This window comes from Corapipo altera, unplaced genomic scaffold (assembly GCF_003945725.1).
Source record: "Corapipo altera isolate COAL_440 unplaced genomic scaffold, ASM394572v1 2, whole genome shotgun sequence".
NCBI lineage: Eukaryota > Metazoa > Chordata > Aves > Passeriformes > Pipridae > Corapipo > Corapipo altera.
Window position 1 is genome coordinate 6,282,301 of NW_020884890.1, and position 22,324 is coordinate 6,304,624.

General features: G+C 41.3%; 1 protein-coding gene across 2 annotated transcripts; it reads right to left on the reverse strand.

Annotated features, from left to right (window-relative positions):
• Positions 1-3,124: 3,124 nt before the first annotated feature.
• Positions 3,125-19,112, reverse strand: OGFRL1 (opioid growth factor receptor like 1). 2 transcript variants are annotated; one of them, XM_027645103.1, is made up of 7 exons: positions 18,791-19,112; positions 17,279-17,365; positions 16,657-16,735; positions 12,675-12,753; positions 12,518-12,584; positions 12,230-12,375; positions 3,125-10,248 (listed from the first exon to the last, which is right to left on the reverse strand). In XM_027645103.1, the coding sequence occupies exons 1-7, from the start codon at positions 19,037-19,039 to the stop codon at positions 9,492-9,494; spliced, it is 1,464 nt and encodes a 487-aa protein (XP_027500904.1). In that variant the 5' UTR covers positions 19,040-19,112; the 3' UTR covers positions 3,125-9,491. The 2 variants fall into 2 exon arrangements, with proteins under 2 accessions (XP_027500904.1, XP_027500903.1); XM_027645102.1 differs by having other exon boundaries at positions 16,657-16,738.
• Between the last annotated feature and the right edge of the window lie 3,212 nt (positions 19,113-22,324).

Genomic DNA, 22,324 nt, shown 5'->3' on the forward strand with positions numbered 1-22,324 from the left:
AAATATGTGGTTGAGAAAAGAGGCCCTAAAATAGGTAACGATGGGCTGTTACCTATCATTAAAACAGGGCAACATGGAAAGCTGGGAAATGACTGCTTCTGCCTTGGGAAAGGGAGCAGCAGCTCAGCAAGGACAGAACAGTAAGCAGCAGGGTCAGGCACCTGCCACAGCCTGAAAAGTAATGTCCCGTCCAGGACTAGGCAGTGCATAGCCTCGGGGGGAAGTCAATGGCTGGGAATTGCCTCCAAATTCAGCCTTCTAAAGGGACCAGTGTGTGAGGCCATGAAAGACCATGGCCACCAGTGCTAGTTCCATGTGTCAGCTCCATGGTGCTGGGTACTCACAGCTCATCACCATCACGATCACCAAGAAGTGCCAGCTTTGAGTATGTGATGGTGGTAACTGAGGAGGAGTAAGAATCAACCACCTGTGTGGGGGGTGTTGTTGATGCATGTCAGCATAACAAAGGTTTATTTCGCAGTTTAAACTGTAAAAAAAGGTGCCATTATCACTGTGTCCTTATCATAAAAGAAAAAAGGAGAAAAATAGAAAGAAATCTATTTTTAAATGAAGAGTTAAAATTTCATAATGATCTTTTCAAAACTGACTGAAGAACTAGACTGCTCCTGAGCTTCCTCTGGAAGCAGAGAGACCCTTCATAGGCTTCCTGAGAGCACTCACAGAGTATCAGCATTAGGCGCCTTGTTTTGAACAATTCTATTATTCTGCATTTTTAGTTAACTAAGTACTACAGAGCTGCCTCCAGTGGACTGAGGGTCCCATGTAGGGCTAAAGATCTGAAGTCCTGGTTCTCAGAAATAATTCAAGGCTCTAATTTCAGCTGCCTTTTTGGAAGCTGAAAATTCAAAGCTTCCCTGTTTAAGCTTTCAGAGGAAATTGGAGAAGTGAAAATGTGAGGGTTTTTTTTTTCATTCTGAAATTTGAAACAGCTGTCACAAAATGTTTATAACCATACATAGTGCTCAATAAATGTCTAAACCTGGAAGGAACTATGCATGAATTATGTCTGATTTATACATTAAATAAAAATAGAAAGAGCCAGTTGAATTTTAAATGTTCTCCCCACATTCAGTAAAACTTGAAATTACGATGTCTATAGAATATTGCCTGCATAAATGTCTAATGCGTACTATATAAAAAATATTTTAAAAGCATTCTGAAAGTTTATCAGATAAGGTAAATACTTGGGTCTAATTAAATCTTCTTAAATTGGCTTTTCATAGTGAAAAATATTTTTAACCTCACCCCATAAAGCGCAGACCAAGATTAACCATAAGGAAAGGGCTGAGCTGCTAGTAATTGCTGCAAGTTATTGCTCTTGGGCAGGTCAATAAACCCACAGGGCACATAATGTAGCCCTTCAGCAAGCAGACTCCAGCGGTGAGGCAGGACAATCCCCATCCCAGCTCTGGACCTTGACCAGATCGCAGGTCAGCTCTGAGAAGGCCACATCTTCAGCTCATCTCCTTATGGGGCAATGAAGTATGTTTGATTACAGCATCTTTGGAGAGGTGGGAACAGGGCCATGTTAGGACCCTGACACTAGATTCTGCTTGACTGTCTGTCTGTGCCAGCCAGGAGCAACAGCCTTCCGAGCCGTGGATAAAACTGGGGACACCCGTGTTTCTGAACATCCAACCTACCAGCCCTCACTGAAGAGAGACACATTGTAAAGAACAGCCACCATGGAGCTGAAGTGCCACTTGCATACTGGGTACAAATGAGTCAATAAACTCATATTAGATTTTTGCCTACAACGTGATACACCTCAGAAGATATGAATCTAACACCTAAAAAGCAGTGCCATTATATATCTTTATTTAGTTGCAAAATCCTTTTGGTAGATACTTCTGCTGCTTCTTCGGAGGATTATTTTTAAAGTGCAGATACTCTCCAGTCACACTTACTGATTTAACTTTGAAGGGACAATACTTGGACTGATTGACCCCAGGGAACGAAGATATTTTTCTCTTCCAGTTTATTACCCAACCCAGGCAAACAAAGCAAAAAGATCAATTAAAATGGAATTTTATGAAGAGTATTCCCAGGTTTGGTTAGCTAAATCACATTTTTGCAATTAAAGTGGTCTTTATAAACATTTTAGGCCTTGCTCAAGATCATCTGTGTATATGAACATAAAACATTCTCATCCCAGTTTTATGGCACAGCTCTGTTAGAAAAATATTTCAGCAAAACAATTTCAAAACAAAATCTTGTGGTTTAGCTCCCTAAACAACAGAGGTAGTTTAGATTTATTTTGGCTGTCTCCACTGCTGCTCTGTGCATAATGAAAGTGCTTTCCAACTCACCCTGCACAAACTCAAGTGCTGCCACTTCAGTCCTTCCTTGCTGCGTGCCCTCCCCACCAGTGCACAAGTGTGCTCTGTGTGTCCCCATCACCCTGGCAGCTGAAAATGTCTTAGCTTTTACCCCTCCAAAATAAAGCAAAGTAGACGAATGCATGCCCTGAGAAATACACATGTATTTCCATCCACCATCATGTAACTGAATTTTCTGGGGAGACCAACACACTGACACCTCATGTTATTGCCTACCAGTTCAACTCCATCCCTGGGTGACCTGACAACACTGAAGTAGATTAGAAGAGCCATGGTAACACCAAGCTTGATTTGAGACCTAGACCATGTGTGAAGCCCTCCTTTGTTGTAAGGAGCACCAGTTTCTTCTTACTTTGAGAAGAAACATGTGAGAATTGGAAACCCTTTCAAAACCTGCTAGGCCCTTTACAGAGCTACATATGTCTACAGTCCCATTGTGTGAGAAGCATGCACTACAAAACCGGAGCTAAAGCCATTCAATCCTACGGCTTCAGCACAGAATAAATACAACCAGCAGGTCAAATGTTTCCCTGCTATGTTCAAGCACCAGTAGCCAGTTTTTGGCACTGCTCCAGAGGGCTTATGCCTGCATGATCACAGTGGATATTTTACCCTTTAATGTTGAGTGCTTTCATATTATATAATTTTCTTAAATTAAAAAACAAACCATGGGCTTTTAGTAAAGTTCACTCTGGGCCATCCCTTGTTCCTCTGCTAACCATGGTCATTTTGCCACTGACGACAAAAAAAGGAGGACCAGAGCCTTTAATGCCCTAATTTTAAGTGTTAATATATTTACAGAAGACTATACAAACAAGCACTGAACAGCAATTACACATTATTAGAGCTACACAATATTTGTACATGTTGCTAAAACAATGCTGCTAAATGAAAAAGCTTTATTAGTTCAGAGTTTTTGGCTGCTGTTATTAAAAATATATTTACCTGAAAGGAAATCCAAGTATTTCATTTTACAAACAATTTAAAATACAGCAGTAAGCAACATAAACTATTGCTTCTTATGTTTATACAATTTTTTTTTTGGCATAACACTGCCATACAGTTACAGAATTATAAAATATATCTTTGTAGTGCATTACAAATCCAGAAACTGGTTACCACTCCTACCACATACATATGGTATTGGTACTACCAAACATGCACAGCATTCTGTAATTAAACATTGCAAAGGAATACAGAGAAGAGAGCAGGACCATTCATAGAAACTAACATATAGCTGTTCTATTTTGCAAGTAAAAATTGTTGGGCTTTGGCTTTTTTTGTTTTTACTGCACTTCTTTCTTAGAATGCATTTGAACAATGAAATCTACAATATTTTCGAATTTTATCAGTGTAAAACTACACCTAATCACCTGTTGTGAAAACCAAACCGCATAAAGGGCAAACAACCATGGAATACGTTAAAACACAGAAGAAAAAAAAGCAACTAATGATTAGCAAACATGCTTGAGCAGATCCCAAAAATATAAATGCCATAACCTTTTTTACTGCAAAACAATAATTTTCACATGGTTAGCCACAGTAGTAAGTACATTCAGTATATTTCACAATAAACTTCAGGTGATGAATATGCCATTAAACTTGTAAACATGGTAAAATTAAAAGGTGCCAAGTTTCTAAGAAGAGAATTCTTTCAGAACAATTTGCCAATTCTCGCAATTTTTTATTTTATAGCAAACAGCTTAATGCTTTTGTAAACAAAAATAAAGGTGATTACAAGTGTAAAGCCACAGGAGGTCTCTATTGAATTGATCTCTATAACTTTTGAACTACATTTTAGGAGTCCATTAGGTATGGCATATATTAAACCTATATGGCATATACTAAACCTATTCTTTAAAAAAAACTCTTGCTTTCTCCAATGGTCTTAAGTAAGTATACTTAAGAACACAGGCTGAAAAAGGAGCACAGCTTTCAGGAAAAGAACAGTTCATGGGCAATACAGAGCACAGACATATTACAGAAACACAATTTACATTCCCCTTGGAGAACTCCATTAAATATCCGTTAATAGTGAATATATGTTGTTGACCATGATGTGAATGGAGGGGGGTTGTCCATACTTAGGCCTTTTTGACCCATCCTTCATTTTCAGACTTTGATGGCCATCAAAATTACCTTTTTAGCAGTTACTTCAATTGCAGTTAGATCTGGGGACACGTATCAAAACAATTACCAAAATGTGGAATAATGAGTATGGTTCTCAGCAAACCTAGACAGTACTTCCATGTTCTACATGACCACAATGTTAGACTCATTGATGCTGGTGTCTCCAAATCCAGAGGCATCTCAGTCAGTTGCTGGCTAGGAATGGGTTTTCCCTTTAACAGATTTTGCTTTTACACTGAATAGGAAAAAAAAACCCCAACCCTGTTCTGCAGTTGGAATATGACTTTTAGTACTTCATACAAAAAGATTTATTTGTAAAAATTTATTCAGAAGGAACAAGTAAGGTAATATTTTCATCAACTTAGGACAAATTTCTGTTTAAGCAGGCATCTTCTGCCTAAGGACAGAAGAAACATGGGACATTTTCTGTTTAAGAAGGTATTTTGTCATTAGAATATCTCACAGCATTTAAAAACTACTTGAAGTGGATTACTGTTCATCTTACAGTACTTTTAGTACTGTGTTCAAATGCAGTAGCAGTTACTGAATAAACAGATCTGAGACAAACAAGAAATCACTTTCTCCGCACAAAATATTTTTAAAACATAAAACTCACAGACACAAGGGATTGCAGAGGCTGAAAGAAACCATGACTTCAAAACCAGAAAAATTCCTGGAGAAAAATGGGGTCACCTTATCTTTTCTTTATTTCACACGATCTGTTGGGCCACTGCTGGAGGCATCACACAAGGCTAGAAACATCTTTGGTTCTGATCCATACTGGTAGTTCTTAGGACAATATCAATCCTAACATCGATCTGCATGATACTGTCACAATTTTTTAATGGTGAACCTTACTTCACATACTTGCATCTTATTAATAAATACAGCTTTTTTCAAGGAAATTCACTATGATATGTTACCTGTAAAACTATGGTGTAATAAAAGTTACATTTTCACTTAAACATATGTAACTTACTATAACTTGTGATGAGTACTGTCACAATTGTCAGAAAAAAAACAGGTGCAAAACCCCTCCCCTCTAATAAACAGATATACATAAATTTTATTTAAAAACAAACAAGCTGTTTTCCATTTAAATCCAGTAAATGTTCCTTGACTTACCTTATTGGATCATCCATCAACATATACAAAACTTCTAAAGGTCTGTAAACTTTCTGGTTATAGTACAGCTATATGAAACTGCACATTATTAGAATTATCCTGGAATAATTCAAGGAGGCTTATACTAGATTATATCAAATATTAACTATGATTATACAGAGACCTAATACATTAGAGTGCTGCAATCTTAGAGCGGGAAACTGAGGAGCTAACCCAAGCCACAGAACAGCTCTCAAACGCTTATTGCAAATATTTTTAGCATCCTTCAGGATTTTATGCAAGCAATACGAACACCAAGATCTCAGATCTGCTCCTAGATGTGTGCACACAAGTAACTCTTCTGATCTGAATGGTCTGTGCTGCACATCTCATGTACCCAAGCTTTCAGTCTCTACACCAACACAGTATCAGGTACTGAGGCACAGTTGCATCGGGGATAGTAGGGCACAGAGCTGTAACTAATCTTAAAGTGCTATATTTTTGCGTGATTTGTACGATCGCCTTCAATTGCATCTGTGTAGTCAGTAATATTTATTCAAGTTGCACATTCATATCCCCTCAGCATACTATACTTAAAATCATATTCACAGGTGTGTGCATATACACACTACTCCTATTTAACAGCACGAGAGGCTACTCAGATGGACTTATTGAGAGGTTCTGTTCAATTAATAAATGAATAGCTCAGATTCTAGGCAAACACTGGGCCAAAACACATTACTGTAGCAAGGACACAGAAATCCCTGAATACTTAAGCATATAGCAAGAGAAAAAGAAGTTTAACAACGAGCAAATGACCCGACTTTCTTTGCACACCCTCAGTTCCTGAAGTAATCGTTAAATAACTAAGTACTGGCACTTATAAGAATACAATCATTTCAACACATATTATGATGTAAACCTGAAAACCAATACTCAGAACTTCAAGCATGGGGTGCTATGGTTGCTAAGGCCATGGTTCTGTAAAGAAATGCATACAGTGCACCCACCTCATCCTCACAAATCTCAAGAGGATGCTATGCTGTACGACTGCCCTCCAATGAATCCTTCAATGCTTGCAAAATCAGAAGAAACAATTCCTCTATGAAAAGAATGGTAAACCATCACATTTTACATAGAGCAGAATTTGTTAATTAAAGGTGAAGTGTCCCATAGAAGCAATTCAGTTGATAACACTGTAAAACAAGGATTAAGGAGGGCAGGAGCCCACCTGACACAAAAAATCCCTCACTTGCACAGTCCCCATGGTTCTTTGTAGGCAACTGATATGCCACTACTCTTTCATGAAAACTGAAACATACTGAATTGTGGATTTTAAAAAAATAAATTAAAAAATGCAGAGTTAATAAGGATGTAAGTACCAAAGTTCTTGACTACATTTTCAAATACACTGGTCCCTTAATGCAGGCATCTCTGCCAGATTAAAAGTATTTTAAGTACTTAATTAGGAACAGTAAGCATGCATAGGTGAGAGCTGTGCCACAATAACAGAATAGTGCACTGCAGAGAAATCTTTTGGATGCACATTTCAAGAACTTTGTTTTAGATCAGAGCAAGATTTCTCTTTTTTCTGTTCAGTAGATACAAGATCTACTGAGGTCATTGATGCTCAATCAAATTACAGTATAAATATAATAACACCCCTGGCATCCCTTATTTCCTCTGAACACTATTAATTTTCTGTAAAGTGTTTAACATTAACACTAAAGTCCATAAATTGAAGGCTCTGTATAACTACTTATGTAATAGTTATGTTCCTTATACACAGGGTATAAATCTTTCCTATGCCATTCAAGAAATAACTATGTAAAAACAATGCTGTGAAGTTTGCATGGTTAGGCACTCAAGACTGAAAAAGTCACAGTCAGAACATGAAGTGTCCTCCCTGTGCATACGCGGGGGGGCAGCATCCTTAACTACGCAGACCAGTTTTATCACAGTTTTATTTCCTGCCCCCTTCTGTTCTGAAGGTCAGAGGTGAACATGAACATGGGGATCCCAGTTCAAGCCCAGAGAATTGTGAAAGCCTTCTCAGGATCCTTCCAGCTTTAAAGAGGTGGTGGCTGCAGGAGGATTCTTTGAGGCATTTCTGCTCAGACTTAATGCCTACCGGAGTGATCTGGGTTAACCTTAGAAAAAACCCCCATGTATGTAAGTTCTTTTCCTCACAAGTCAGCACAGAAGGAGAGATACATTTTCCTTCTTCCCTCCTTCTTTGGGATGGAAAGATCCTAATCTTTGTCCATGAGTACCAAGACCCCTAACCGCCACTCTCTTTGATCCCAAGAACCAACACTACCCAGGGAAACCAAAGGATGATACACCACCATGACGGGCATTAGCAAAACAGAAAAGTACAAAACTTTTTGTCTATGCTCTGAAACCCCTGAAAACTTCACCATTTTGAGTTATAAGACCTGAATAAAGTCCCGTAGCACTCTGACACTCAAACTGCAGTCAGCCTCTTGCCTCATAACATTTCATCAGAAATATATTAAAGGCAGTGGATAACACATAGACTTTTAAATAGAAAATACATACAGAAGTATTAGAATATTTTAGAACCGTAGGAAGTGTAAATTCCACCTGCAATATTTTTTTATTAGTATTCTGCACAATTAATTTGCTGGGCACTATCTTGTTTGACTGAATGGCAGGAAATCAGAAGCAGCTACTCTGAGAAAGCAGACAGTTCTTCAGTAAAATAAAGTTGAGAAACATCTTCATTGAGAAATTCCTGATTGCTGGGCTCCAGCCAGACCAGAAGACTGGCCTGCTTCAGGTTTCCACTGATGACTGAAATAACATTAAACTGTGAAAGACTCAAGACAGCAAAAAGAGGAAACAGGCAGCTGGAAGGAAGCATCAGAACCGCCTTTCTCTCTCAGATCAGCAACAGGGGACTCAGCATTGTTCAGACCTTACCCAAAACTGGCCAAGAAACATCCAAGTTAAGGTAAGACCCAACCTAACAAGCCTGATGACATTTTCTCTGATGGCTTTGCGGATTAGGCAGTGCTTTGTGGTGAAGACACTGCTTTGCTTTTCAGCTGTCAGAGGCTTTCCAGGTGCTGAACCCAGCTGGCGGAGTTGTTTTATTACAGCTGATCAACAGCTTTCAAAATGAGACCAAATCTGAGTGATCAAAGAGATCCCTCCCCCCAGATTAGTAGTAAAAAATGAGCCAAGAGAAGGGAGAACTTAACAGGGACTAAAAGAAGTCTAAAGTGCAACTTCTCCTGTACCAAAAGCTGAGGATAAAGTTTCACTGTAAGTTAAACTTTTATTCAATGTACAATGATACCCAGTTGTATAAGACATGACACATAATATCCATCATTGTGTCTCCAACAAATATGCTAATCTAAGGTAAAAGATGCTGTGCAAAGACTGCCATTAAACATGAAAACACTTCCTAAAAAAAATAGACCCTAGGGTAAAAACTATGCTCTTGAAGTAATTTCTAGTAATCTCATAAACAGAAATCAAGACTTAAAGCATATTAAAACTAATTTAAAAATTCTGATATTCCAAGGCTTTTAGTGTTACACTTCATTTTTTTTTTAATACTGGGTGAATTTAATGGTAAAAAGTAGATAAGCTTTTCTATGCAATCTGTCTGGAAAAGATAAAGCACTTCTTAGCTTTCAATATGCACAATTGTTTTAAAGAGCCACACCTGCTTTACTGCTGATAAACTGAGGTTGAAAAAAATAAAATTCATTAATGTAACAGAAGTCTAATCTGATGAATTTACAACAAGTGTAGTCTTGTGAATATTTTATACTAAACTAGATGGAAATGCCAACCAAAATGAAGGAGCAATGAATAATTTGCTTCATTAAATATGAAACATAACGATTTTTAACCTCAGACTCATGCTTTGAGCTCATCCTTGGTTTTTGTGGTGGTCCCCCCTGAATGCGTATCCTTATCAAGGTTATCTTGTAGATCTGCTGATGTGTTATTTGAAGAATTCTCAGTGTTACATAAATCTTTCTCTATAGTGCCTGCGTGACTTCCACAGTCATTGTTCAGATTTTCATTATCTTTTTTGGAATGAGAAGCATCCTCCTTTCTGTCTGAAGTATCATGAATTTCTTCTGATTTTGAAAGCTGACTGGTGTCAGTGTCACTGTTCTTTTCACTGTTCTGCCTAACAGCATCAGAGTTCATTTCTTGTTCATCCTGATAATTTTCTTCCTCATTTTTTGTGAGTTCTACCTTTTTTTCTTCAGTTGTTTTACCAGCTGAGCTTCCACTTGCTGATGTATTCTTAGGTTCTTTGGGTTTCTTATGTTTAGAAATATGACTATTGGGAATAGAAATTGGAGATGTTGGCTTTTTATTTGTTTTGCTTCCCTCTGACTTTTGTTTTCTTGGAGGCCCCCAGATAAAATGCTCTGAGGGTGTATAATGTTGCTGGGCAAATCTCAGCAGTTTCCTTCTTTCTCTTCGGTCTCTAATGGTATACACAAAATATTCTAGAGCACTTTGCTTTATGTTGGGAATGGTATCTTCCACCAGAGCTTCATGCAGAATAAATTTTACCAAGGGAGATTTGAAACTCTCATATCCAAGTTCGCCAAGACTTTTCAGAATTCGAGTGATTCTCAAGTAGTTATGTTGAGACCTTTGGAAGAAATGGGTAAAAAAAAATCTATTGAATCAGGAAAAAACCTCTTTACAAACACAGAACTGGATCTGCAATTCCTCAGTCCTTTTTATCGCTCCAGGTGTGTACTTCAAGCTTCCTGTACTTTAAATTCTCACAGTTGCTGAAGCTTGCTAGCACCTCCTTTGCCAGGATGTTGTGAGTGAAAATTAGCGTTTGTAAAACGCACTGGGGGAGAAGCTAGGAGGAAACAAAATCAACCATTTACTGATTTTGATTCCTTCTGCTGTAGGCTGTATGAGAAGGGCAACAAAGCTGGTGAAGGATCTAGAACATAAGTCCTATGAGGAGCAGCTGAAGGTAGTGGGGTTGTTTAGTCTAGAGGAAAGGCAGCTCAGAGGAGACGTTATCACTCCCTACAACTACTTGAAAGGAGGTTGTGGCTAGGTGGGGTGTTGCCCTCTTCTCCCAAGCAACCAGTGATAGGACAAGAGGAAACAGCCTTAAGTTGCACCAGCCAAGGGGAGGTTCAGGTTCAGGCTGGATATTAGGAAACACTTCTTCACTGAAAGAGTGGTTAAGCATTGGAATGGGCTGCCCAGGGAAGTGGTGGACTCACCATCCCTTGATGTGTTCAAAAAACTAGTAGATGTGGCACTTAGTGCTATGGTTTAGTTGATATAGTAGTGTTCAGTCAAAGGCTGGACTCAATGGAGGTCTTTTCCAACCTTAATGATTCTATCCTGTTCTCTTTCTGAGGAGAAAACCCAGTCAACTTTACTAAATTTAGGGTTTGTAGTGTATTTATAGTGTAGCTACAGAACAAGATTCATTGCACTTCACTCAAGCTATTTAAAAGCTGGGTCTCCAGTTCAGACTAGCTACCTGCACTTCTGATACAGCTCATTCTGGGGGAAAAACAGACACCTCTGGACAGTAAGTCCCAGTGTTGTAGTGGAATAAGTCTAAGATAAAATGAATTGTCTCCTGGAAGTGCTTGGGAAGAGCTCTTTACCTCATAAAGTACACCTTGGTAAACAGTAAGACTTCTGAGTTTAAATTCTGGATGGCTAAAATTAGGTAAAGAGTCCCAATTCCTGACTTAAAACTGTAGCTACTCATTAGTAAGAACAGGATTAAAAACATGCAGTAACATTTGGGCTTCCTGAAACTCTGTTTTATCTGTGGCTCAAATCTGAGCCCACACCCATATTAGCTCATACAATGTTTAAGTAAAATTATTAACAAATTATTCCCATTATTCAACCAGAATCATCCATCAGCAATTGTACCTACAAGCTTTCATTATGACAGGAGAACAAAATACTGTGAGAAAACGAGCTGCAACTCTAAGGTGAGAGGTATCAGGAAAGTGAGCACGAGATTTGAAAAGAGATTTTGATACAATTAATCCATATGGGACAAAATTCAGTACAAACTTAGGCTCCACAAAATGCCAATGAAAAGCAACAGATACAACTTGCTGAACATTGAGCCAAAGTTTGAATTAAAGCATGGCTAAACCTCTCCACATAAGCACTGCAATTAAAAAGTATTAAATACACAGTATTTTGTGTTTGGAGGAGGAAGGAAAATCCTGGTATTCAGCTTTCATACAGGTATGGGGAATTTGATCTTTCTCAAAAAGAAATGTGAATACAAAGATAAGCCACTCATTTTCTTCCAGCTGAGAAGCAGCACTTTGGAATTGGGTGAAAATGCATTCAGTGGCAGGACAAATTAATTTGTAGCTGGGATATCCTTCAGCACCGCCTCAAGTAGTATTTTCAGGGAATTCAGTGACGTCAGTCAAACTGGTAATGGGGGAGCAGCACAAAAAAAGGTGAAGGAGGAACGTACACATACAGGCACAAATAAGGCATTGACTATTTTTCTCTTTTTTTCTGGCAATCTTTGGAAAACATATCTTCTTCTAGAAAACAAAAGGTAAAGAGATTCTATGGCAATTCTAGCAACTGGAGTGCATGTCATTACTTACTCATTTAAATGTTGAAATCTTTCTTGCCAGTTAGCAGCTCGTGCTACATTTCCAGTTTTATCAATTAGTTTTATTCCAAAAAACTCCAACATCATTTTGTAAGCCAAAAGGAATCTTCTAATTGCTTCTTTTGTTTTCTTGAATTCCTAATAGACAAAGAATACGTCCAAAATTCTAAGTGGCACTAAAACAAGTACTTCTGCATTGTGTAAGAAAACTCTACATAACAAAAAGTAGTTATATACCAAAATTAATGTGACGGTTTGTATTCACCTCAATTTGTATTACCTCAATTTCATATGTAGTTAATTCTTTAGCATAAAAGTTCAGACCTTGTTCCCTCAGTGGGAAAAGCCTGTTAAAAGAAGAGGCACATTATAGCTCTGTATATGAACACTTAATCAAATTAATGCTTTAAAACAGAAATAGGTAATAAGAGACCAACCACTGTATGTAAGTGTGGTTATGTTCCAGTTTTTCATAGTCTCCTTTCCATTTATTTAGGACTTCTTCAATATAAACCCCTGCATAAAAATAATTTGAAAACTGTTAGGTAGCCATCAAAAACAGCACTCAGCTACATAAAGTACATACCATGTTAACATAATGATAGAATACATACTCTAATTCTCTTTCAAATACTATGTGAAATAAGACCTACTACAGCTATAAATAAATTCCTTTTAATGTAAAATTAATTTAGTTACTAAAACTTGATTAAAAAATAAGTTATTTATAAAATGTCAATATAACAAAACCAACTGACTTATACTGAGTTACTAACAAGCAGAAGTATGTGACAATAACCTTTGTAAAATGTACTTCCCCCAAAGTTCTCATGTCCTATTTCCTTTACTGCACTGGTAATTAACAAATCACTTCCATAGATACTGCTTTGTGAACCACCTATCATTGCTTTTACTTGACAAAAGCCTCTATCTACCTATCCATCCATCTACCTGTCCATCCATCTACCTGTCCATCCATCTACCTGTCCATCCATCTACCTGTCCATCCATCCATCCATCTACCTGTCCTTCCATCCATCCATCTACCTATCCTTCCATCCATCCATCTACCTGTCCATCCATCCATCCATCTACCTGTCCATCCATCCATCCATCTACCTGTCCATCCATCCATCCATCTACCTATCCATCCATCTATCTACCTATCCATCCATCTACCTATCCATCCATCTATCTACCTATCCATCCATCTACCTATCCATCCATCCATCTACCTATCCATCCATCTACCTATTCATCCATCTACCTATCCATCCATCTACCTATCCATCCATCTACCTATCCATCCATCTATCTATCTATCTGTCCATGCATCTATCATTTGCAGAACAAAGCCTCAACTCCTTATAAAATCTCCCATACCAGGAATCTCTCCAGCTGCAAATAACATTATGACTGGGAAATCTTTCTCAATTAGCTGTGGCCAAGCATCAGAGACCATGCTCATGAAACGCAGTCATGGGCCAGGGCACTTTTCCAGGTACTGCATAAATATACAAAATACTTAACAGGATGCTCCTTGTTCCCAAACCTGTACAATATCTTTCCATGAATGAGCACTGTGTTGCTCTGTTACTATTCTGAAACCAACAACAGTTTTAGCACACGGCCTCTTCCCAAGTCAAATAGCACAGAAGCAGCCTGAAAAGCCCAAAGTCTCACGTAGATATTCTCCTATTATACATTTGAGATGTCTCTTCCCCGCAGTGAAAACTTCAAATTGGATCTCAATGACAAAGGAGAACTCATTCGATACTTTTCCTCAAGAAACCAAGAAAGCACCCAGTCAAAGGGGCTGCTAAGAACATGGGGTTTCCAGTGCAAGCAAGACTGGAAAGAACCTTGGAAAGAGGACCTTCCACCATCAACACACTATATCCAACCTATATTTCAAGCATTGAAATAGTTCTGGTGCCTGCAGTATAAGACGGACATGGAACTGTTGGAGCAAATCCAGAGGAGGGCCATGAAGCTTATAAGAGGACTGGAGCACCTCCCCTACAAACACAGGCTGAGAAAGTTGGGGCTGTTCAGCCTGGAGAAGAGAAGGTTGCATGGAGACCTCATAACAACCTTCCAGTATCTGGAGGTCTACAGGGAAGCTGAGGAGGGACTCTTCATCAGGAACTGTAGTGATAGGACAAGGAATAACAGGTGTAAACTGAAAGAGGGGAAATTTAGGTTAGATATTAGAAAGAAATTCTTTACTGTGAGGGTGGTGAGACACTGGAAGGGGTTGCCCAGGGAGGTTGTAGATGCCCCAGCCTTGGCAGTGTTCAAGCCAGGCTGGATAAGGCCTTGAGCAACCTGGTCTAGTGGGAGGTGTCCTTATCCATGGCAGGGGACATTGGGACTAGATGATCCTTAAGGTCCCTTTCAACCCTTTAGCATTCTATGATTCTACTGGAAAACTTGCTGCTCAATTCCAGCGCAGAGACAAACAGGTCAGCTCTGAGTCAGAGCAACACGTTAAATCTGTAGGCCATGGAACTAAACTTCAAATCTAGTATTGCACTAGAACTGTATTTTTTTAAACAACATTCCCCAGTATTTCAGTCCCTCACATGGTAGCTAAGACTCCCTTTGAACACTCTCACAGATCCACAGATTCAAGTCAAGGTGGTGGCTACTCTTTCCCATTCTCAATACAAACTTCTACATAACCAGAGCTCACAGGCACCAAGGATTCAGCCTCCATGGTTTATCAGCTACCTTTGACACACTTAATTGTGCTTTTCTCCTAAAACATTAAAATAAACATTATTATTTATAAATTTTAGGACAGAAGTCCTCACGTAGCTTTTATGACTCTCTCTTCTTTTGGCTAATCCTCTTGAATTTCTCCTTCCTTTTGCACTTTAGAGGACTCCTCCCCCACAACCTTTTCTGGCTTTTACTTTCAGGTCCACATGGTCCTCAGGTTCACACAGACCTCACTGTCCTTCTCTTTCTTTCAGTATCTGTTCTCTGTGTATTATTTTCTGAATTTGTTACTTCTTTACTGGCAATTAACAGACCTATCTCTTCTTCCAGCCAAGCTAAAAACACAGCATCTGCCTATGAGTATCTAGATAAAGCTCAAGCTGGTTAAAGCAAAGGTCTTACCTTTCTTTCACAACCTGACTTGTTTTCTTACCTGCTGAGGATATTATGACTATCTTGTCTATAAACAGCTCTCATCTTCAACCTTCCTATACGTACATCTTTACAGCCTGCCATATAACATTCCTTTCCATCCTGCTTCCTGTCAGAACTCTGACATTTTGCATCTCAATATCCTTTTTCCTGATCTCAAAAAGTGCCTTCTTGTCATGCTTACATCTACCCTGAATGCTGCTGGTAAGATCATGTTTCTAGACCGCATCTTTTTTATACTGCCTCTTTTTTTCTGCTGGGCATTTTTCCATTGCAAAGCCCTGTTCTGTAACTTCAAAAAAAAAACCTATACACCTTCACTTCCAAAGCCTTTGTGACCTGTCCCTTACTACCTTATCAGAATCCATTTGTTGCTATGAGACTGATCCTGCTTCTGACAGGATCCTGCCTCAGAGGCAGCCTACACATCTCACTCCTTCTGTACTCCAACATGCACTTTGCTATTTCCTACCAAGCTGCTCTCACACTGAGAGGATCTTTCTGCAAACACCTTCAAAGTAACTTGTTCATCATTCTTCTATAACTCTGAAAAGCTTATTTTTGGCCTTCAATTTGTCTTTTTTTGCTAATGGCTAAACTCTCATGCGCCGAGTCTCCTGTCTATCATACTAACCAAGGCTGCTTTATTGCCTCCTCCTGCTTCCCCATCTGCCTCCTACCCTCTTGTCTCTCACACATCAACTGCAAACTCTCTAGAGCAGGGTTTGTCATCTTTCAGATTGTCCTGTGTTTGTACAGAATGCTGCATATCAGGTTCCCGCTCCAATATGGGAACAATTAGGGACACGGAAAAATGACTTTATTATTGTTATTGCCATAATCTCACACAAGACTAAAACACATTCTTTTCCCCTTACACAGCTCTAAGGATAACACCCAGGTCCCTGCCACTCCTACTCAAGTAGCAACAGTCTGAGTGATATAGTGGAACAGCTTTATCTTTGTTTAATAAAAGGTAGTGCCACCACCGTAAAAATGGTGGTACAAACAACGCCCTGTACTACATCATGCTGAAAACGTCTAAGAAAAGCACCACCTCCCCACAGTGAAAGCTATCTTTGTTTTAAGCATAACCCACTCGTGTTACGAATGTGCTACTCCAACATGGGAGCTTCACGTTGTATAATATATTACTGTACACCTTGAATTTGTCAGTGCCGCAATTATCACGACTGTTTCAGCTTGCTACTATCATTAGTGAGCATTCTTTTGCTATCAGCGTTATTGTTGCAGATTACTCACCATCAGGTTTAAATGGGATTTTATTTTTGTAAAACCGGAGATTGCACAAGTCATTTTGATATCGAAGATCTTTAAAATTCTGCTAAAAGAAAGGAAATAGGACATTATTAGCCTACAAAAACCTATCAAGACTATCCAGAAAGCAATACTGTGCTCTTTGCTTAATTTAAGGACAGAAAAATTTCAGAGTTTTAGTAACCACAGAGTTTTACTCATGCACTTAAAGACTGAGATTAAGGATCAGCAAGTTCTTTCTGGCTGGTACCTTCTCCTACTGAGGCAGCAGCAAGCATGGCAGCACCTTCACATCAGTCTCAAGGAACTTGAGAGACAAATAATAAGTCATCTATAATCTACCCTCTTTAACATTCAAGGCACAAGCCTTTTCCTGGGCTCCTACCGCTGTTCCCATGCTTACACATCTTATGTGTTTGCGGTTATGCTCAGGATGAAAAGACATTGCACAGTTTTGCTCCTCTCCCACCAGCATACGCTGGGCCTCTGTACCAACTTTTTGATTCCCATTTCTTATATTTATTAGGCAACACAAAGGTTTAGGAATGTTTGGGTTATATGCTGCCTTCTACTAAAGAGGCAATTTAAACCCCTAAAATATTCTTACTGGGTACTGGTGTCTGTATTTGTATAAATCTCTTGCTGCGTAGAAGCTTCTCTTTGGCTTGGCTGTCAGCTCAGTTCCATCACCACTCTGAAACAGTCAGAAAGCAGATAACCATCATACACAAACACACTACATAGTGAATTTGTGTAATATTAAAATAATTACTTTTCATGATGGATTTCAGCAATATAAACAAACACAAGTGCATGTATTTGCCACCTGTTTGGTCAAACACTGAAAATCTCCCTACTCAATACTTAACACACCTCACTTTAAACCTAAATTAAAAAATTTAATACAAAATACAAAAGGAAGACTATGAAATATCCTTCCAACAAGGCTGAATCAGATTTAAATCAACAGGTCGACTGTAATTTCCAAATGCAAGACTTCAAAGTAACCTAGCAAGTGCTAGTACAAGATGAAATAAGTAACTGAACATGCAGAGACACTACTAGTTTTGAACAGGAAATCATACTATTTGTCATGTGTACATAGACTTACTTGCTATTGCACCCTGTGGAAGAAATGAAGAGTCACTGAAAAAAATTAATTCCACTCCTTGCAATACACATGCAATAGGTTAAAGTCAAGCCTAAAAAGGGAATTCCCCTTTGGCTGCACTGGGCATTTGCCTTTATCATTGCCCGTTCCATGGCTTATCAATTCCACATTAATGACAAACAAACATCTTTTTCCATTCTTCCCTTCGAAAGACCAGCTTTGATCTACCTTCAGGCAAAGTAAGCTTATTCGAACAAGCAACACCCCTTTGACACTCAGTTATTTAGAGTAGTATTATCAGGTATCAAGCAGAAAAGGAAAGATGCTTATGCTTATTTAATTTTGCACATTTCTGAACCAAATATAAAGGCTATACATCTAGCAAGCTACAAAAAACCGACCCAGCCGGTCCACCCTGCATTGAGTTCTAAGTCGCATAAAATTACTGTCAAAGGAACACTTTATTTCTTTAGCGTCGGCATTTCCAAAGCTCCCTACAGAACAGAAACTTGCTCTAAAAATTCCTCACGCCCTCCAAGGAGTCACAAATCCACTGCCACATACGATCCAACACTCAGATTTGTATCCAGTTTAATTAAGAGGCCAAGTTACATACTACATTTAATTTAAGTCAGAACCTTCCCTGGAAAACAGCAGCAGCGGGAGTGACAACGACTTCAAGGCCTCAATTTTCTCCCAATAATGACGGTGGAGATAAAAACGGGCGCATCCCTACTGGAGATGCACAGCTGGGTTATCTATCCCCAGCAGCTCCGTGCGATGGGCAGGTCCCGGGGCTCGCCAGTGCCGCAGGGCGGGGAAGACCAGGGCTGCCCGGCCCGGGGCTCGGCTCGGCCCGGCCCGGCCCAGCCCCGCTCGTTCTCCGGCCCCAGAGCTCGGTACCGGGGCCGCCCAGCTCGGCTCGGCTCCGCCCGGCCCCGCCGCCCCCCGTTCCGGCCGCAGGGCCCCGGGCAGGCGGGGCAGGGGCGCGCCCGGCCCTGGCGGTACCTGCTCGGGGGCGGCGGCGTCCGGCTCTGCCTGCTCCCCGTCCTCCGGCGGGGGCGGCGGGGGCTCCCGGGGCCGGCAGTCGGCGGCGGGCGGCTCGGCCGGCTCTTCCCCGCCTCCCGCGGCGGCGCACACCCCCTCCTGCCGCCGCGGCTCCGCCGCCTCGGGCTCCGAGTCGGTCTCCCAGGTGGAGTCGCAGTCCTCCACCGTGGTGGGCTCCTTGAAGCTGACCCCGCTCAGCAGGCTGCCCATCGGCCCGGAGGCCGCGGAGGCCGAGGGCTGGGAGCGGCCGCGGGCTGCCTATGGCTGCGGCATGGCGGGGCGGGGCGGCGGCGGCCGGGGCTGCTCCCCCGCCCGGCCCCAGCCCACGGACACGCGCGGGGCGGAGCTGGAGGCGCCGGGATTTCCACAGGAGACACGCGCGCCCAGCCCTGGCGGCGGGCGCCGGGCAGCGCCGGGCACCGGGCAGCGCCGGGCACCGCGGGACGGGCGGGGCCACCCAGCGTCGCCTCGGCACCGGGGCACCCGCGCCCGGAGAGAGAGCGGGAGTCTCGCTCCGGGAGGTGCGCCCTGCGGGGAGTTCTCTTCGCGGTGTCCCCTGAGGGTTGTGAGGAAAGCAAGTGAGTGCGGGTGTTCATCGAGAAGAGCGGGGATGGCGGCTGCCCCAGAGCAGTGGTGGGGGGAGGAGGTGCTTGTTCGGTGACAGAAGCAGTCGTGTTACCTGCAGTGTGCGAGCACCGGTGTCCAGTGGACACGGGAAGGGTTGCGGTGAGGTGGACATCAAGAAACATACACGTGCCACAGAGGGCAGGAATTGGAGGGGAGGCAATACTGTGGTAAGCAGCCAATTTCACGTGCTCCTGAGAGTTTGGGGATAAAACTGACATGATGTTCGAGGACAGATTTGTCAGTAGCAGTGGCAGGTGTATTTTGTATGTGGCTAATGCATGCCTTTGGGACAGAAACACTGCCTGAAGACCTGATGAGCTAAAGGCTTAGCACATTGTTCTAGTGCCTGCTCTTGCCCTCCTTGATTAAAAATGTGTTCCTCATTTCTAACCAAGATTGTCAGGCTTTAGTTCACACTCAGGAATTTCTGCCTTTTCCTTAAAGACCATTATGTGGTGTCTGGTGACTGCTCCTAAAGATGTGTATTATCATCATCAAGTCATCTCAGTCCTCTTCTTGGTAAACCAAACAGGTTGAGCTTCTTCACCCTCTCGCCATAAATTACCTTTCACATTCCCTCACTCATTTTTGTGCCATTTTTTCTGCTGTTGCTTGGAAATGTTTTAGCATCCTCTTCAAGTGCAGGTACCAGCATTTTAACTGGATGTCAGGATCAGCAGTGTAGAGGTGATTTCATCTATATATCCTTGTTTTCCCATCCACTCTCTATAAACTGAAAGTTCATTTTAATTCAAGTTGCCACATTGTCATGCTTAGATGCACTCATGTCACTCTCACACATAACCCTCCTTCAGATTCATTTGAAGTGTATGAGCTGTGCATACTGACACTGAGGACAAGAAATTGCTGGGAATGCCCTGGTTTGTCAGACCTTGTTTCAGCAAACATATTTGGAGATGCAGCTCACCTGGATGCAGCCACAGCTGCGTGGTTGAGCTGTGAGCCTGTCATATAGTTCAGTCTGCCTCTAGTGCCCATGCCTCTGCTACCTCCCACCATCACCTGCCTTGCCCTTCTTCTCCTCCTCCTCTTCGTGGAGATTAATGAAGCCCATTCAGCCTTTCCAACACCCCTTATTCACCATCATGCCAGCTGCTGCACTCCTTAGGATCCAGCTACTCCCACTCAGTCCAAGATCAAAGCTGATGACCCAAGCCAAGAAACCCCTCTGCCCCCAACCCTGTAGGTGTTCAAGGTCTACTGGAACTTTTTTGAAATGTGATATTCAGGAAGGTCCAGCCTTGGTCTTGGCATGGTTTTAATAAGGAATAAAAAGTCCCCATCAAGAAAGCACAAGAAAGATTGTAAGAGGGCAAGCAGTAAGGCTGGATGCTAGAACTGCGGTTGGGGGAACGGAATCCTTTATAAAACTCATGTCTCACATTTTTTGATAGTTCCCTCTTCTTTGACCTTATTTGGAGGAAAGGCAGACTTGTTTCCTGCTTCTGCAGTATCTCCTCCCACGTTGTTGGCATAGTTTGAAGGAAGTGACTTAAGAAATTCTGATGCCTGGAACACATTTGTCTTTACCTGCTGACTAGCTACTCCCATGGGCCAATGTCAACCAGTACAGACTAGCTTTGATTCCTCTCCCTGCTACAGCTTTTGTCAATACTCCCTCACACTGATTGTGTTTATACTAGGGACAGTAGAGCCTCAAAAGCATGCCTTGAGCATGCATCAAAAAATCAGGTGAAGGTTTTGATGATATTCAGTTTGCATGGCAATTAATCCCACAAACTAAAGATCTTCGTGAAAGAAAGCTCAATTTCTTGTGCAAATAACTGCACCTTATAATAAAAAACTTGGTTCACCTGAAGAGCAAAGCTGTCAGCCAAGTCTCAAAGCTGCCAGCCAAATCTCATCACAGAACTTTAGGTGGATTTTTAAAAGATCTGGATCTCAGAGCACTTGTAAGAACTGGGAATCAAATCAATTGGTGGAAGAGCTCACCAAGCCACTCTCCATCATTTATCATTAATCCTGGTTAACTGGGGAGGTCCCAGATGACTGGAGGTTGGCCTGTGTGATGCCCATCTACAGGAAGGGTTGGAAGGAGGATCCTGGGAACTACAGGCCTGTCAGCCTGACCTCAGTGCCAGGGAAGGTTACGGAGCAGTTTATCTTGAGTGCCATCACATAGCATGTACGGGACAACCAGGGGATCAGGCCCAGTCAGCATGGGTTTAGGAAAGGCAGGTCCTGCTTGACTAACCTGACCTTGTTGTGTGACCAGGTGACCCATGTAGTGATGAAGGCTGTGGATGGAGTCTACCTGGACTTCAGTAGAGCCATCAATACTGTCTCCCACAGCATTCTCCTGGAGAAGCTGGCAGCCCATGGCTTGGACAAGTGCACTCTTCACTGGGTCAAAAACTGGCTTGAACTTGATGATCTTGGGGATCTTTTTACACTTAATAGTTCTCTGATTCTGTGAATTGACTTGGTATTGCTATGGGAAACCAGTGCCAAAAGCAGGAGACTGCTTTGACTTACAGTAGTCTCTGCTGCTGAAGGGATGTGATGGAATTTCCTGAAGTACTGGAACATATTTTTTGAAGTTTCTTAAGGGTCGGTAACTAGTTATACCATATTGCTTGCAATCTACGCAAGAAGTGGCAGAAATGAGGCCAGCTGAAACCTAATCCATTGGTGCTGGTGCAGGGTGGTTCAGGCTTTCTTGGCCAACCAGAAATAATGCTTTAGTCACTGCTTTAAAGGAGCTTATCATCAGCAGGTAGACTAGAAGTAGTCTCAAATTAGAAACTGAATTAACTGATTGTTGGTATGAAACTTTAAAAAAAGACTGTGGCACCAATGATGCAAGCCTTCACTGTGTCTCAAACA